The following is a 17395-nucleotide window of genomic DNA, read 5'->3' as shown; positions in this document are numbered from 1 at the left end:
AGTTCAATCGTTTGCACCACTTACTATACCACAGCTAAACGTGAGCATAGCACCAAGTTCAGGTAATCTTTAACATATATAAATATGATAGTAAAAAAGATTATCTTAATTTGACTATCACATAACTGAAGAATGGAACAGCTCTTGCTCACATTTAGAGCCTGCCTCACTGTGTGCATCAAACTAAACATAGCTACGGCAGCTGTCTGGATGTGCAATAGGGGCCTTGAGGCTAAAGAGCTTTGGAAAACTTTGGATTTTCACAGCTCAACCGGCAAATGTGCTTAAATTAATAGTTATTTTTGTCTTTGAATGAGAATGGAACATCTTGGCAAAGTGGCTGTCAAACTTTGGCAATTTACTGTTACCTCAGACCGGAAGGCATGGATCACAGACAGTGAATCTTATTGCCCTAAATTTCTCTTTCAGGAGAACAGTAAAAGGCAGTGACATTGTCACTGGCAAGATTAAGTGAGCACCGATCCTGACCTTTTGTAAAGAAAATGTGGTTTACAGACCAAAAACTGTGCAGTGTTCATCTCACGTCAGGGTTGCTTCCATGCATTTGCTGACCACCAGGACTTATAGCTGAAACCATATATATATATATATATATATATATACATATATACATATGTGTGTATATAGCACATTTCAGTACAAAGACAATGCAAAGTGCTTTACATGATTACAATTTAGGAAAATAAAAACAGAATAAAGACAGTTGGAATAAAATTTGAAAAAAATTAAACAACATAAAATATGTGAAAATGGAAACTAAAAGCAAATATTAAAAACAGTTGGACAACAAACTTGAACTAATGATGTTTCAATGTTACAGTACACTGTATAAAAACACATATCCATTTTTTTTCTCTTGGTCTGATGTTCGTTTTAGTTCAATCATGGTTACTGAAATGAATGCTTTTTTGCTTGATGCCCAAAACAATGACTATCTTGTATATGTTCCTTTTGAACTGAACAAATGTCATCAAATGTTTTGAGAATTCTGTCCCATTTGTTCTGCCAGAACGGCTGTTGTCATTTTTTGTAAGAGACTTTGCTAACACATCTTTTCAACTCTTCCCAATAAATAATCTATGGCTGGCGTGTATCCAAAGTGCGGATCTGGGGGAAATTGCAGCCCTTTGAACACATTTCAAGAATTGCACAAATTTGGTTCATCAGCACAGGTTGTTTGTGCAGACAGGTTTTTTTTTAAAAAAAGAGTAAAATTTTCATTGATGCAGAGCCTTTCAAAATAGATGTGGGCAAATTAAAATGTTACAATGAAGCAAACTATCATTCTTAAATTAAGCAAGAGTTTTTGAATGAGAAGTGGATGTTTTTGCTGATGAGAATACTTAAAATACATTTATCTATCCATTAATTTTCAATATGCAGGGTTGCGAGGACATGTAGGTAAAGATAACAGAAAACAACCAAACCCAAAGTCTATGGAAATGTATCTATGCTATTTATTTTGTAATGTTTAAACAGGGAAAACACACTGCATCCGTTTTCTGTTTTGGATCTACAAAGATCTACAGATCCCTTTTCTACAGAAATCACATTACTTTGTTTGAGGATTAAAATAATTCACATGTAGTTGATTTTTGACCACGTGAAAAACAATTTTACAATAAAGTCTATTTTTAGCTATAAAAGACATTCAATGTTTGTGACCTGCAAGTATTCTCAACTTGACCGTTTTGGCCCTTATGGCAGAAGGTTTGAACCCCACAGATCTATGCAACTGGCATAAGAGCTTTTTCATGGCCACTTTAAAACAGTGACTTTGTTGGCCTAAGTTATTTTTGTAACTAATATGCTGGTATGCTTAAAGTAGTTTCGTCCATCTTGAAGGCTCATTTATGGCCAAGCATCAACTTCCTGTCTGATGTTGTGAGATGCTGCTTCAATACGTCCACATGACGTTCTATACTCATGGTGCACCAGTCCGCTTTCTACATTTACTGTGTTTATTGTATTTTTAGTTGCTGCTATTTCAGTTATTGTTCAAGGTTTAGAGGATGTGAAAAGCACAATGAAGGTGACATGGCGTATTGTTTCCATAAACATGAACTCTGAAAGGTCGCAGCATTTGGGTTTATGAGAGATGCAGCATAGAGCTGTGACACTGGAGCCATTCAACTCCAACAATGAACACATAATGTGTTGCTACACAGTACTGCATTTTGAGTTCCCAGTCCTCTGACTTTCTCTTTTTTTTCTCTTTGTCATGCTCTCTCTCTCTCTCTCTGTCTCATACTTAATTCCCTAATTTAGCTCAGTTCAACTTAATTCCGGTGGGACTGCGGATTGTGGCAATTCAGGGGACAAAAACAGGGTTGTACCTCGCCATGAACAGCGAAGGATATCTCTATACCTCGGTAAGCAGAAACTAAACATCTGTAAGCACAAATCAACACCCAACAGATTACAAATCAGACAAAAAAAAAAAAGTTTCGAAGTGTGATGTTATATCATTAAAAAAAACACAAGATTTGCTGTTTTGACTATAATACACATTTTCCTACTTAGATCTTGATTAATTTGCCACATTACAGAAGCCACAACCAATCTGAAGTGACAGCTACACTTTAACAGCCACCAAAAGATTGTTCCCAAGCAAGCAAGTGAGTGGGGTGCATTGTTCATTGTTTGATAGATCACAGTTGTTGAAAGAGATGCCAAAAAAGAACTTAGACACTTTTAATGGCAATGTCTTTGATGTTGTGGGGGCTCAAGAGGCAGCTGCATAATGTCACTCAATCAAAAGCCACAAAGCCAATGACGGAAAATACAAAAACATAATGATGTTAGATGATGCATTACTGTTCCAAAAGCATAAACCAATGCTCACTGTGATATCTGTATTAGCTGTGCACTGTTTTGGATCAGCGGTGCTAAGAATTAGAATGTTCAAAGATTAATGTGAAGACTTTGTGTATAAATTTGTTGTCAGGGCAAACTGTTAGACAGTTCTGGTGGCAGTGTGGGATTATTCTCCTGGGTTGCAGAAAAGGCTTTTCTGCAGGAAAAACCATCACAAAAATGTCTTATAAAATGAGTATAAAGCAGCTGAGGAATATTTCAGTCAGATTTTATTAGAATCTTGGGGAGTGTTATTGTCACAAATCAGAACAAAAAACTGATGCAGTGCATTGCAAAACTATTCATATCCGTTGAACATTTTCACATTTCGTCACATTGCCATCACAAACTAACTGTATTTTATTGGGATTTCTTGATAGACCAACACAAACGGGTGCATAGCTGTGAATTTCTTTCACCTTCAAATCAAACCAAAGTTAAATTAGTCACATAAAAATGGAATGAGTATGGTACAACTACAAATATAGCAACACTTGACCGTTCACCTGAACTGGCAGGCTGGGCAAGAGCTGCAATAATCAGAGAAGGAGCCTCCATCTCTGGAGGAGCTGTAGCTCAGGTGGGAGAATCTGAACTGGCTTTTTGTCAACAGTATTCTGTTGACAAAAACCCAAAAGAAACACTATTTTCACTATGTGAAAATAAACATTGCAGATTACCCTGCAGGAACTATTTCACTGCAGGAACCTCCGTTCCTGCAGTGAAATACATCATTGGCGGCATCATGCTTTGGGATGTGATTACAGCTCATTTTCCTCAGAAGGAACCAGGAAAGCAGTTAGGGTCACATAGACCTGAATACAGAGCAATCCTGGCAGAAATTCTGTTAGAGGCTGCAATAGACTTGATACTGGTACAGAGGATCACTTTCTGCAGCACGATGACCATTAATGGCAATAGTGCCGGAAGGAGCTAGGGAGTTTGTCCTGTAACCTGCAGGGTTGCTGGTGCAAACCCCCACTTAGACTGTCTCAGTCGTGTTTTGTAAGTAAGACACATCACCTACATTGCCTGCGTTGCCTGATGGCAATGCTGGTGACAGAACGATGTATAGCAGTTCCGTCAGTCTGCCCCAAGGCAGCTGTGGCTACAATGTAGCCCACCACCGTCAGAGTGTGAATGACAGAAAAACAGCTGATGTACAGTAAAATGATATGCAACAGAGTTTGTTGCAAACACATGTCCAGTCCTAAAAAATCCATCACTGGACTAAATGACCACAGACCTGTCACCCTGACATCTGTAGCAATGATGTGATTTGAAAGTCTGGTGTTGGCCCACCTGAAGGACATCACAGGACAATTGCTGGTCCCCCTACAGATTGCCCACAGGGCAAACAGGTCAGTGGATGATGCAGTCAACTTGGGACTACACTACATCCACCAACACCTTGATGCTCCAGGGACATATGCAGGGATCCTTTTCGTGGACTTCAGCCTGGCGATGTCATCGACTCGGACATCCTCAGCATCAAACTTACCCAGCTCACTAAACCAGCCTCCCCATCTCAGTGGATCACAGACTCCTGACTAACAGGAGTCAGCAGGTTAGGGAACTTCTCATCCACCACCCACACTATTAGCACTGGTAGCACCAAGGGGTGTGTGCTCTCCCCACTGCTACACCAGTGACTACACCTCAGGAGACTCATCTGTCAAACTCCTGTAGTTTGCTGAAGGCACAACAGTCATCAGTCTCATCCGGGACAGTGATGAGTCAGGCTACAGATGGGAGGTTAATCAGCTGGCTTGATAAGCGTTTCAAAAAGTTTATTGATATAAACTCTCTGAGGGGAAACAGGAAACAGCCAGAGAACACTCTCAGGAACCACATCTCAGAATCCAGGTGGAGGTAATGGATCTGATCTGAATTTCCTTGATCTCCATTAAAAAAAAGTGACATTTGAGAGAGTGATGATGTCGCACCGGGCTGTATCTTGGGTAACAGCAGGTAGCTTTAATATCAGCCCTTGACAAAATAGCTGAGTCTTAAGAGGGTTATCTTAGACAGTCAAGGGTCATACACATAAAGGCAGAATCAGACAGACAAATCCAAGGGCAAGGCAAGAGGTGTGAATTGTGGGGTTATGGTCCGGAAATCATAAGCCAATGAGGTGTCAGAAAAGGGCAAGGCAAGGCAGAGGAATACAGAAGAAGAAACCTTGGTCATAAACAGGGCAAGGAACGCTGCACATTTACTCATACAACCACTTTTAGATAATCTGGCACGGACTGAAAAACTTCAATATATAAAGGCAGGGGAGCCGGTAAATGGAATGAAACTGATCACACTGCTGCAGGAGGAGAGTCAGGATCTTCTCAGTTAGCTGGGCCAGAATCATAACAGATCTGCCACCTAAAAGGAAAGGGCCACACTGCAACGGATAGTCAAGACTGCAGAAAGGATCATCAGTGTCAACATGTTCTCCATGCAGGACCTGAACATTTCCAAAGTCAGGAAACGGGCAAGAAGCATCACCGAAGATCCGTATTTCCCATATCACAACATGTTCCAACTTCTCCCTCCTGGTAGACACTACAGAGGACTGTATGCCAAAACCAGCAGACCCAGACAAGTTTCTTTGACTTGTCTTGTTACTGAAAAATGCTATATAAATAAACTTGCCATGCCTTCCCACAACCCAGTAATTCTGTCTCTATTCAGCCACCTGTTTACTGGCTGCCACTTACCCGTTATTTATCCATTATTCTCCCTCTCTGTGCTGTTCATTTTTACTGTTCACACTCATATTGCACTGCATACCAAATTGAACTACCTTACATACATAACACTGTGAATGGTACTCTTTTATTCCAGCATTCTCGTTCTCTGTATTCATCACACTGTGGACATGCATGTTTGTTTGTGTATGCGCACCGTTGCTTCACCTCCACCTCCGACATGTACATAATAATAACAACGATGGAAATAATATTTGCTCCAGCGTCCTTTGCACTCTGCTCATTGCGCCGTCGCATCGTTGTCTCATTTTGGCTGCTCGTTTGTAGTGTGTTCATGTGTGTTTTCTATACTGCAGACTGATTTTCATCACTGCATTATTGTACTATTGAACTATTGTGTAAGTAAGCACACCGTGAGCCTTGTACAGACCCGGGTCAAAGTCCTCATATGTGTACACATACCTGGCAAAAAAAGCTGATTCTGATTCTGGGCTGGATGTGGCCCACGGGCAGCAAAGTACCTAGGTTTGGTTTAGACAAACCCTGAAAAGACCAGCAGCTTCAACTTCAGCTGAAGAGGATTCTACAAAAGTATTGGGTCAGAGGGTTGCATATAAATTCATATCACACTTTTAAGATTTTTATATAAAAAAGAAAAGAAAGAGCCTATTATTCCTCTCACACTTCGCAACTATGCACGTCTTTGTCTCAATCTATCATATTTTATACCAAATAAAATGAAATAGATAAATGTGAAAAAGGTCAGGAGGTGAAAATACTTTTGGATTTCTCTGATTGATATCAAATAGCTAATAAAACAAAATGCCACCAAGACAGACTTCACTGCGGTAGTGTTCAATGACTATGTTTGCATAACAAAATTACACAAGCGAATGGAGTTGAATATTCTCACAATTATTCTGGTTATAAGTTTGGCTGTACAATATTCAGAATTTTCCACCTCACTAACGATAGAAACCAACAAACAATACACCTGTCATGAACAAAATTATACACTCCCAGTGTGTGTGAAGGTGTTCGCGTGTGTTAGAGGCATAGTTTGTGAATAATGGCGCAGACCACACTGTCACCCCTTATCTTGTGAGGAGCTGCTTAGCATGGATAGGCTGTGGTGCCTTGTTCCTGTAAAACAACAAGAACAGGGATTTCCTCAGAAACAATCAGTAGTTAAACTGCATCCTGCACTGACCTTTTTATAAAGAATTTCCTCTCATGCACAGCCACTCTGCTGTGTTTATAGGTGTGGTACAACAAAAGAGCATGCTTTATGTGTGTTTCCCTGTACCTCGTGTATGCAGCCATATTATTTTTAACGCTTTCAGCAATGAAGATGTGCAGCTGGAGAGAGGAATTAAGTCGGCACAAGATGCCGCTATGTTTTGTTTTTTTTATTTGTTTTTAATAAATTTCCACACAAGGACACATGCAAAGGCATATTATTTTCTTATTATGATTAATTAGATCTGATGTGTTTTTTTTTTCTATTTTGCTGTTTATAGCCATTGCACACAGACGTGCTGGTCACATTGTTCTACCTCTCACAAGCAGAGGACATCATTGGTTACCTTCTAATAAATCTCAGCCACGCTACCCAAATATCCCTGTCTTGATCCTCTCCATAATGCTCCATGTACTGAGACACTGTGTTTAGGAGAAAACAACAAGGGTCATTACAGGTAAAGATGAGCAAGTGTTCAGAATCTGCATCTATTCCAAAAAGGAGTGAGATGACATAAAAATTACAGAGACACACAGGGCTAAAAGTTTGTAAATCCTTACAGAGTCTAAAAAGATGTGCTTAATGAAGGACAATGTTATCTGTTTGTGACTTGTAATATGTCATTAGTTCCTCAACATTAGTTTTCATCGCTGTCATACTGAGTCATGTCAACCTCTAGAAGCTAATTAGTATAAAATAAAAGCCCTTTGTTCATGTTTTTAGGAGCTTTACATATTTTTTATTTGCACACACGATCCTTAAAGAAGGTCTACTTTTTTTTGTTGTAAACCAGCGCCTTAAGCTCGAGGATTTCCAGCACCTTTGCTGCTATGTTTGTTTTGTCTGGCTTGCAGTCTTCATGCTCTCCGTCTTGGGTAATGTATTTTTAGCTCTTTGTTTGACTCAGTCATGTATTTTGTTTGTCTAGAAATTACCTTCACAGATGTTTCCTGTTATTAATTGTGTGTGTTTTCTTTGCTGACTCGTTCTCTGGGCTTGGGTTTGTCATTGCACTTGAGCTTTGAGTCATGCCGATGATGGCTCTTGATCGTTTCATCCTGTCCACAATTAACAGATGAGTTCAGAGTTCTGGCGTTGCATAACTTGGTTTCTTCATCTAACCGTGAAACAGAGTTATTATTTAAAGGAGTTGAGATGTGTCGGTTGATTACTTGGCTTAAAAAAAAGAAATCATTGGAAAAGACAACAAAAATAACAATGGTAAGGTTTGGGGGGGGGGGGGGGGGATTGGAGGAGATGGGCCCATTAACTTGAAAGCGGTCATTGAGATGGTTAAAAAGCTCCCTGGCAGCAGAGTGCCAGGAATGGTTAAGACTGACCCGAGTACCCTGAAGATTCTGGACATTGTGAGGCTATCACACTTTACATTCCTCTTCAACGTCACATGGAGACATGCAATGACAACCGTAAAGAGCAGCAGTCGGGGTTAGATAGTAGACTGTATTTGAATGATGGCACTTCTCAGCATCTCTGGGAAAAGGTACTGGAGTGTAGTTATCGGAGAGGTCTGACCAATTGTGGAGCCTCAAAGTCAAGAGGGACAGTGGCTTTATTCCACTCAGTGGATTCAGTGGACTCAGTGGACCAGTAGACCAGACAAAGATCTGGTCTACATACTGTTCCAGGTCAGTGAACAGTAGACCAGATCATTGTCCTTGCAAAGTTCTATAGACAGTCACATTTCTGGTCCACAGAAAATGTGTTTTGGAAATGCAGAAAGCTTTGAATCATGTCACCCTTTGTTCGGGGGAAAGTAGGAGTATAGTATAACCTAGACTTTATGCTATTTAGTCCATGCTCTCTGCAAGGTTTTGGGAACCCCAGAGTCTTGTCTTTACTTTATAAAGATGAAATGGTTCTGGTGACTCTTGATGCCATGATGTTCAGCGTGCATTGTAACAGTTTGCAGCTCAAGTGTGGGAGAGTCATTTTCTCCGAATCTGAGGATTTGAATCCTATTTGGAGAAAGGTGCAGGGTGCTCCCTCTGACTCGGAGGTGAGTCTCTGCCTTAAGAAGAGGAGTTCATGTATGCATCTTGGCATCCGGTGGCCTTGCTTGAGTGTGTTATGGAGAGGAAGCAGCTAAGCCAAACGGTGAAGGTATATCACTGTACCTGTGTTACAGATGTTACATGAGATTTGGAATGAAGCCAGCAACCAAACTACCTCTGTAGGGTGCCTGAGGAGCTCCATTAGTTGAGGTGAATCACACATGTGATCATGATGCCTTCTTCATGGCTTCCTTTGAAACCTTTTAGGGCATGTCTTGCTGGAAGTAGACTCTTGGACACATTCCAAAACTTTCTGGAAGAATTACATACAGCATACAACCTGCTGCATCTTAGTTAAAAGTGGCCAATTACTTGTGCTTGCTTTTAAACCCAGCCAATTACACTCCTTCCAGATTCCAGCAGGTCAGTATTGAAAGACTGTTAGTTGTGATGAAGTTCTTAACAGAAAGAAATGTCCCTAAATAAATTCTGCTTAAGGCCCCATAAGGCCTTGGGCCATCCCTAATTGTAAACTTTTATTATGGAACCTTGTTATGACAGATGATGTGATATATGATATGTTGTTCTTGACTTCCTGATGTATCTTTGTTTGAAAATCTTCATTTGAAGTAGACAAGAAAGTAGTTCTTGGGGTGCCCTTTTGTGTTGAAAGATTAAATTTATAAAGACATCTTGATTGGCTGAAAACACTCGCTGCGGATTTATTATAGAATCTCCTTCAAACACTTTAAAATAATTTGTCTGGCAGCATTTAGGGGTAAGTTACTCTGTAAAAGCAAAAAAACTGTGATAGTGACAGGAAATATCCAAATAATTTGGAAGTAGTGTGAGGATTTTCCAACTGTCAACGCCTTAGCTACTGATAACGCTACATTGCCATCTACCTCAGAGGTTCCTGGTGGTGCTAAACTAAAGGCCTGTTTCACATTTTTCACGACTCTAGAATGCATTTCATCAAGTGATAAATCTAGAATACTTGATAACTGGATCATTTTAGACTGAATTGAGTTTTTTTTAAAATAACTTTGACACTAATTAAATGTTTTGTGTAAAAACACAAAAATGGAGAGTCTTCAACGATTTTTTTGTCAGGACGAACTTAGAATTAGTCAAGCATGAAAAACACAACAAATAACAGTGGCCAAATTAAGGCTGAATTATTCAACATTGTCACACTTTTTGTTCCCAAACACATGATGTGATCTCTAAAACCTTCAACTCCATTAAAGTCTAACTCTTGGACTGGAAAAAAAATCCTGAAAACCGTTGAATAACTTCCGGAACAAGGTAAACTTTGAAGATTCATGTATCAAAAGTGTTCAAATTAAGTTTAAATATGAAATATTGCGCATTTTTACACCGATTATGGTATTCCGCATTTGAGTGCTGCCTCTGTTTACGATCGACCATTTCCGACGTGTGACGTCAGTTCAAGAACACAGAGAATGCGCGAAGCGAACTTGCATAGAAACACACATTGTTTACGTTGTACAACCGGTACGGTGAACAAGGATATATGGATGTTTTCCAGTATCTTCTTTCACACACCAAATCTGCTGATCCACGTCTACCTTGAGCAAGCGCTTTTTTTTTTTTTTTTTTTTTTTTTAACCCAGTGTCCTGTCTAGCAATGTGGCAATAAAAATTGATATCTTAATGCCAAATAGAGCTCGACAGATTTTACTTTCACAAGTGGAGCAAACAGCTTTCGCCATAATGCTCCGCTTGATTTGTGCGTGTAAATAGCTTTATTGTGATTCCTGCAGGGAGAATTTCAAATTATATGGACACTACAATGGGAAAGTAGGAGAGTAAAAGAAAAACAAGAAGAGAAAAAAAAAGAGAAAGAAGAGGTGAAAGAAAGAAGAGATAAAAGGAAGAGAATGATAAAACTTCCTCTGTCTGCTCCATCACCTGGAAAGAGACACAAAAAGAACAGCACAGCCAACAGACATAAAGCAACAGATACAATCGTGTAACACCTTGATACCATTGCTAAATCATATGTATTATTATTTAAGCTGACATGTGTAATGTGATACCTAAAAAAAAAGGTAAAAGAAAGTAAATAAATTATAGCCTTTCTGTATATAAGTGAACATTTAATACCTGGGACCCAGCACCTGTGGGAGATTGTGAGAGTGCACTGGTTTAGGTGAAAATTATCCAGAAGGAAATAGCTTGATAGTTATTGTGAAGAACCGAAGACCCACCTTCCCCGAGCACAGAGGCAGGAGTCAGGGGACCCGTAACCCCGGACTCCCAAAGGGGCCCCCAAAGCAGTGCGCCCGAGAGGGGCCTTCACAGGAAATGTACAACCCCCCCCTGAGGAAAGAGGAGAGACGACCCCGAGGAAATCCCCCAGCCACCGCAATGCCGACGGCCCCAAGAGCCGCGGGGACGAGCCCGTGGGCTCCGCCGGCAGCCGGCCCCGCTGAAGTGGTCCTGGCCATGGGCCCTGGGGGCCAGAGGCCCCAGGGGCGCCCCGCCCCCACGGCAGGGGCCCCGGCCGCCCCCCGGGGGGCCAGGCCCCGCGAAGCCACCGCCGGGAATGGGCCGGCGCCCACCCGGGAACCCGCCCCAAACCCGAGGACCGTCAACGCGCCAGAGGGTCAAGGCGCCCGCCAACGCAGCGGAGGAGGGCAGGACGTGGGGGGATGGGCTCTGCACCTAGCGGAGACTTGAGATGATCTTGGGAGAGGGAGCGGACCGAACCCAAACCTGGAAAAAAAAAAAAAAAAAACACTCATTCACACCATCCCTCCCTTGTGCCCCACTCGCCACACACAGACACCAAAAAAAAAAAAAAATAAATAAATAAAATAAATAAATAAAATAAAAATAAATTAAAAAAAAAGGACGCTTTAAAAAAAATAAAAAAAATAAAATTTAAAAAAAGGACGATTTTTTTAAAAAGCCAAAGCGCTTTTTAAAAAAATCGCCGAACTAAGTCCACAATAAAATGCCTTCTAGGCGCGTAGTTGGTGGCTGTAGTGTCGCTTATAGGCCTAGTGCAGACCGCGGTGAAGTTGGTTTGACATTGGACATTCAAGCTCCGCGGAGTCAGCGGGATCTAGCTCACGGTTGATCCGGTTAAAGGACTCAAATTTCGGCCAGCGTCTCTCAGCTGCTCCCTTCTCCCATACGCGGTGGAACCGTCAACAAATCTGATTTGATTTTTGTTTCTCAAGAGTGCTCCGCTGACGCCGCAGAGCTTGAATGTCCAATGTCAAACCAACTTCACCGCGGTCTAGTGCAGGCCAGAAAGTAGCGCTAATTACTTGGCCGGTGGATCAAAAGGTCCGAAAGAAATGGGATAAAATCATAAAAGAAACGCGAAAGGACTGGATTTCCGGCAGTGACAAAAGTGTTTTATGCAATTCACACTTCACGAGCGAGGATTTTGAGGGGTACTTACAATGGAGCATGGGCTCTATATCTTGGGCAGGTTAGATATAGTCTCCTCAGGTTCACCTTGTTCAAACTCCATTTCTTCGTATATATATTCGGTATCGGAGTCGCCGATGCTTGAGGTGGAGTTTGTAGATGTATCAGACAATTTTTTTTTTTTTTTTTTGTACGTAGAGTAAGAGTTATTTATTAAATTGGATAAATCGGTAGCGAAAGTCGTAGTCTTAGCAGCCGGATGCACGGTACTCGTTCTGTTTGTGACGTCACATTCCGGAGCAGCCCGATTGAAGAATGTTCGGGCTCTTTCGCTTATACAGCAAGTTTTATCGAAATTACTTCCAAATGGCGCACATAATTTACATATAATATACATTTCTTTACTCTGGTGAATATTTGAATGCATCTGCGTTAAAATACATTCAGTCCAAGAGTTAGACTTTAAAAAAAGCTAATTCTTATTTCCCCAATCCTCTTCTTGTCTTGTGAGCTGGATGAATGGTTAGGTTCTTAATGAATAGATGGATAGGCAGATGGTTGAGTGACAAAGAACAATGACAGCTTTTGGACCTAATTAAAGTTGCATAATGCAACTTTTGAAGTTAAATACTGTTTATTTTCTTTCCCATACATGCCCTTATAATTGCCTGACATGTAAAATCAGTTACCCTCCATTTACCACAGTTGTATCAATAAGCTGGATATTCAGTTCATGAGAGAGTGATTTGGGCCGAAACCTCTGCCGTGCACATTGGTGTACGCGTTCTCCTTCAACTGGCTACTTTGTTGACTCTCCGCCTTAATCAATGCATTAGAAAGAGAACACAGGCTAACTTCAATATTTATAGCTTTCTTACTAAGACATCACGCCTCTAAATGATGTTTAGAGATTGTTATCTTCTCCGATGGACATGCATAACACTGGTGTCATTTCAACTTGTCGCCACAGGAGGCAGACTTCTGCAAAAATCCTGAAATTTACACTATGCTCCTTTAAGTTTAGACATGTACAGGTTGATATTCATATCATGCCTTCCTTTGTCAAGTTATACCCTCTGCTGACCCTGATTCACAGTTAAGCTTCATGTCTGTCCCACAATAAATCCAATATTAAACATTTGTATTGTGAGATGCATCTGAACAAAAGTGATGTCCACAGAAAAAAATTAAAAAATCTCACCACAATACCGAGTTGCTTTCATTGTATTAAGAGAAAGATATAGGAGAATACCGAAACAAATGTTTTTTGTGTTTGAAAAATGTGATTTTGTGTGCTATCCAAAAGAAAAACGGAAATATGAAAAAATATAAAAGTGTAAAAGAAAGATGCTTATTCTGTCTTTAATTGTCAAGGAGGTATTACATAGAAGTATGTTCACTTTTGTGACAGAAGAGGAGAAAATGTGAACGATAAAAATGTAAAGGTTAATTAGTGACCAGAGCAAGAGAACAATACAGATTTATATTTGATATAATAAAGAAAAACATAATGGAGGACGTCCTGTATGTAGGACAAAATTATTGGGATGGCAAGACTAAATTTTTCTGAAACATGTATAATCTTTCTTGTGTTCGCTTCCAAAATTGCTTAGGGCCACATTGGAAAGTAGTGCATGCAATTTGCTGAGATGTGAAATAACTAGTGGTCCAAAAATAGACGCAATTCTCTAAGTTTCAGAAAATTCAAAGTTAAGGAGGTTTTTTTTTTTGTTTTTTTTTGGTAAGCAGTAACATCAGTTACCATCAGCCTCTGAACAGACCTGCACTGACATGGATGGATCTTCAATCTGTAAAACAGTAACTTGTCTTTGCACATTATCATCCATCCGGCTCGGCTTGTGAGCATAATTTGTTTTACAGAGCGCCGGGGACAGAGCAAACATGTGTGGACACAGTATTAACTCCCAGTCTCATACCCGACTAGGACCTCATAATGAGCACATCTCTGCCCCAGCTGACTTATGTAACGTGGTGTGTCATTGTGCATCTACATCTGTCTCAACAGCAACATCATCAGCACGCCTTTCTGGTGGCTGCCCTCTCTGCCGGCACTGTGTCAACACATGCGTCTCTGCGTGGCAGAGGATTGTTCTCAATGAGCTTTGCGTGAAACGTTGCGCGAAGAGCTCGCCGCAGTAGAGGCACGACTGCTTGGTGCAGCTGGGCAGATTTCCCCCCCAGCAGCTCACAGATTACTTGAAGGGCTGACGGGACGGTCAACAGACGCAGAAAGCCTGTGACCCCTGCTGTCCGCGCAGGGGACTGCAAACAACTGCACATCACGAAGCAGAGTCTGGTTCTGAATTCTTGAAGCCGAGGTGCATTTTTCAGGGACATTTACATTGATTTCATGCTGGTATGTCGGTGGTGAAAAAGAAGTGGAACATCAGTCACAGAAAACGTGCACGCCTGCTCATTATACACTATAATTGGGAAAAGTTGCTAATTTTGAATAATCTGCCTTAGCTGTTAATGGCACTTCCGCTGCCTAGCAAAAGTATTTGCCCCCTGTTGCCATTTTGCAGGTTTTGTTGGAATTAAATCTGGAATTAAAATTGATTGAGTGTTTCCACCAATTCATTTACACAACATGTCCACAAATTTGAAGATGCAGTTTTTTTTATCATGAAGCAAGTGACAAATAAGACAAAAATGAAAGAGGTCTTGAGCATGCACAGCTGTTCACCCACTCTAAAGTCAGTACTTTGTAGAGCCACTTTGAATCTTACAGCTGCAAATGACTTCGGATAAATACATGAACCCACCACAGCTTGCCACTGAACAACTTGTGAACAGCGACCTTCAAATCTAACCACCGATTCTTAATTGGGTTGACGTCTGGACGTTGCCTAGGCCATTCCAACACATTTGAACATTTGCTTGTAACCGCTCGAGTGCTGCTTTAGCAGTATGCTTTAGGTCATTGTCCTGCCGGGAGGTGAATCTCTGTCCCGTTCTCAAATCACAGGCAGATTGAGAGGCTTTGCTCAATAATATCCCTGTATTTAGCACCAATCCTTTCTTCCTCAACTTGGACTAGTTTCCTGGTCTCTACTGCCGAAAAACATCCCAGCAGCATGATGCGGCCACCACCATGTTTCACTGTGTGGATGGTGATGGGATGTGTTGGGTTTGTGCCAGACACAGTGTTTCCGTTGGTGGTCAAAAAATTCTATTTAAGTCTCATCTCAACAGAGCAACTTCCTCCAGACATTTAGGGAGTCACCCATGGCTGGTTATACACGTTTTCAGTTTTGCCAAACTGAATATGTGCCTTCTTATTTCTAATATTAAGCAATGTTTTTTTTTTTTTTTTTCTGGCCACCTTTAGTCTCTGTGGGGCCTCTCTTAATGCCCTCCTTGCCTTGTCTGTGAGTTCTGCTGGGAGGCCCTCTCTTGGCAGGTTTGTTGTTGTACCTTGGTGCTCCAGGGGACCATCAAAGACTTGGATATTTTTCATAACCCCACTCTGACTTGTATTTCTCAACAACTTTGTTCCTGACTTTTTTTTTTTTTTGGAGAGCTCCTCGGTGTTCATGGTGTGATCCCTCTTGCATAGTGGTGCTGCAGCCTCTGGTGCTTTTCAGAAAAGGGGTGTTTATATTGACAGATCATGTGACAATTAGATAGCAGACAGGTGGACTCAATTTCACCAATTGTGTGATGTTTGAAGCTAATTGGTGTCTCCATCGTCAGATCTTCTCCAAATCCCCTGTAAGGCAGACCACTACAGAATATCCTTCCTGCCTGCTACCATCAGTATCTACAACAACTCATTGAAGAAACTCCCATAATATGAGTTATAACAGCATTTAATTTCCCTTTGGGATTAATTAAGTATTTATGAATTGAATTGAGGAATGCACAGTGGGTAGCACTTTTGCCTTGCAGCAAGAAGGTCCTATGTCTGCCCTGGGTCTTTCTGCATGGAGTTTGCATGTTCTCCCTGTGCATGCGTGGGTTCTCTCCGGGTACTCCGGCTCCCACAGTCCAAAAAATTGACTGTTAGGTTAATTGGCCTCTCTAAATTTTCCTTAGGACATCCTTACCCCGCCTCTCGCCCATTGAAAGCTGGAGATAGGCACCAGCACCCCTGGTGACCCCATGAGGGATAAGTGTGTTGGAAGATGGATGAATTGAATTGAATTGAATTGAATTGAATTGAATTGAATTGAATTTAATTAAATTGAATTGAAAGGGCTTCATACCAAAGGGAGTGGATACATATGCATGTGCCAATGATCAGCTTTATTTAATTTTTATTCATTTCATATATCATCGTCTCATTTGACTTCATCAACTTAGACTATTTTGTGCTGACCCATCTCATAAGTGTAAAAAAAAGTAACATTTGATTACAGGCTGGACTGCAACAAAATAGGTAAAAAAAAAAAAAAAAACAGGGGGGTGAACACTTTTGCAAGGCACTGCACCATTGCCCCACCACCAGATACACAGAGAGCAAAGGTTTCTGAAGCAGATAAGATGTTGAGAATGCAATAGATTTTCATGAGGCTTTTATTATGAAGCTCAGCTTTATTGACACTAAAAAGCAAAAAGTCAAACTGCTTCAGACAGAAAGCTTTGTGTTATTATTTTTGGATGACTTGCAAAGATCAGAGACTACTGCAACAGTAGTCTAAGAAATCTGATGAGTCATAAAACAGAGGAGAGCATTCTGAAGATCACATGTATATAAGTTAAACTTAGTTAGCATTAGCTGTCATGCAGTTAGTACCAAGGGTTAGCAACCTCTTAGTTGAAGTTAAAGTGAGATTGGCGTGCAAGCAGCCTGTGGTAAATTCTACTTTTAGCTTACTTTTGCAAACTCCTCCCTCACTGATTCAGCCTGCTCAGCCTCTTCTTTTGACAGGAGGATGTCTCTGTCCAATCTGAAGCTGCCTGACTGCAGACTGACCAATTGCATTGGTGGAGAGCGTTGTCTGTCAAAAGAGACAGCCAGCAACCACCACCCCTCTGGTTTATTTAATAAATCCAAAATACAGCTTCAATAAGCCTCCTTACTGACAATAGCTTTTAAGAGTGAGTTAAACAGACCCGGTTTTAAATGCCAATGCTTATTTAAAAATTATAACATTAATAGGTTTTTGATTTTTTTAACATATATAGCTCAC

The 17395-nt window shown here is 40.9% G+C and overlaps 1 protein-coding gene across 1 annotated transcript in view; it reads left to right on the top strand.

The window, feature by feature from the left end:
- fgf11b (fibroblast growth factor 11b) overlaps nt 1-17395 on the top strand; it is a 49094-nt gene that overhangs the window by 19938 nt on the left and 11761 nt on the right. The window contains exon 3 of the mRNA XM_012854677.3: nt 2290-2393. Within this exon, the coding sequence (XP_012710131.1) occupies nt 2290-2393 (104 nt within the window). The remainder of the gene's footprint in view (nt 1-2289; nt 2394-17395) is intronic.

The sequence above is a fragment of the Fundulus heteroclitus genome, chromosome 11, assembly GCF_011125445.2.
Source record: "Fundulus heteroclitus isolate FHET01 chromosome 11, MU-UCD_Fhet_4.1, whole genome shotgun sequence".
Lineage (NCBI taxonomy): Eukaryota > Metazoa > Chordata > Actinopteri > Cyprinodontiformes > Fundulidae > Fundulus > Fundulus heteroclitus.
The sequence above is the reverse complement of the archived record's forward strand: the minus strand, read 5'-3'. Positions and strand labels throughout refer to the sequence as shown.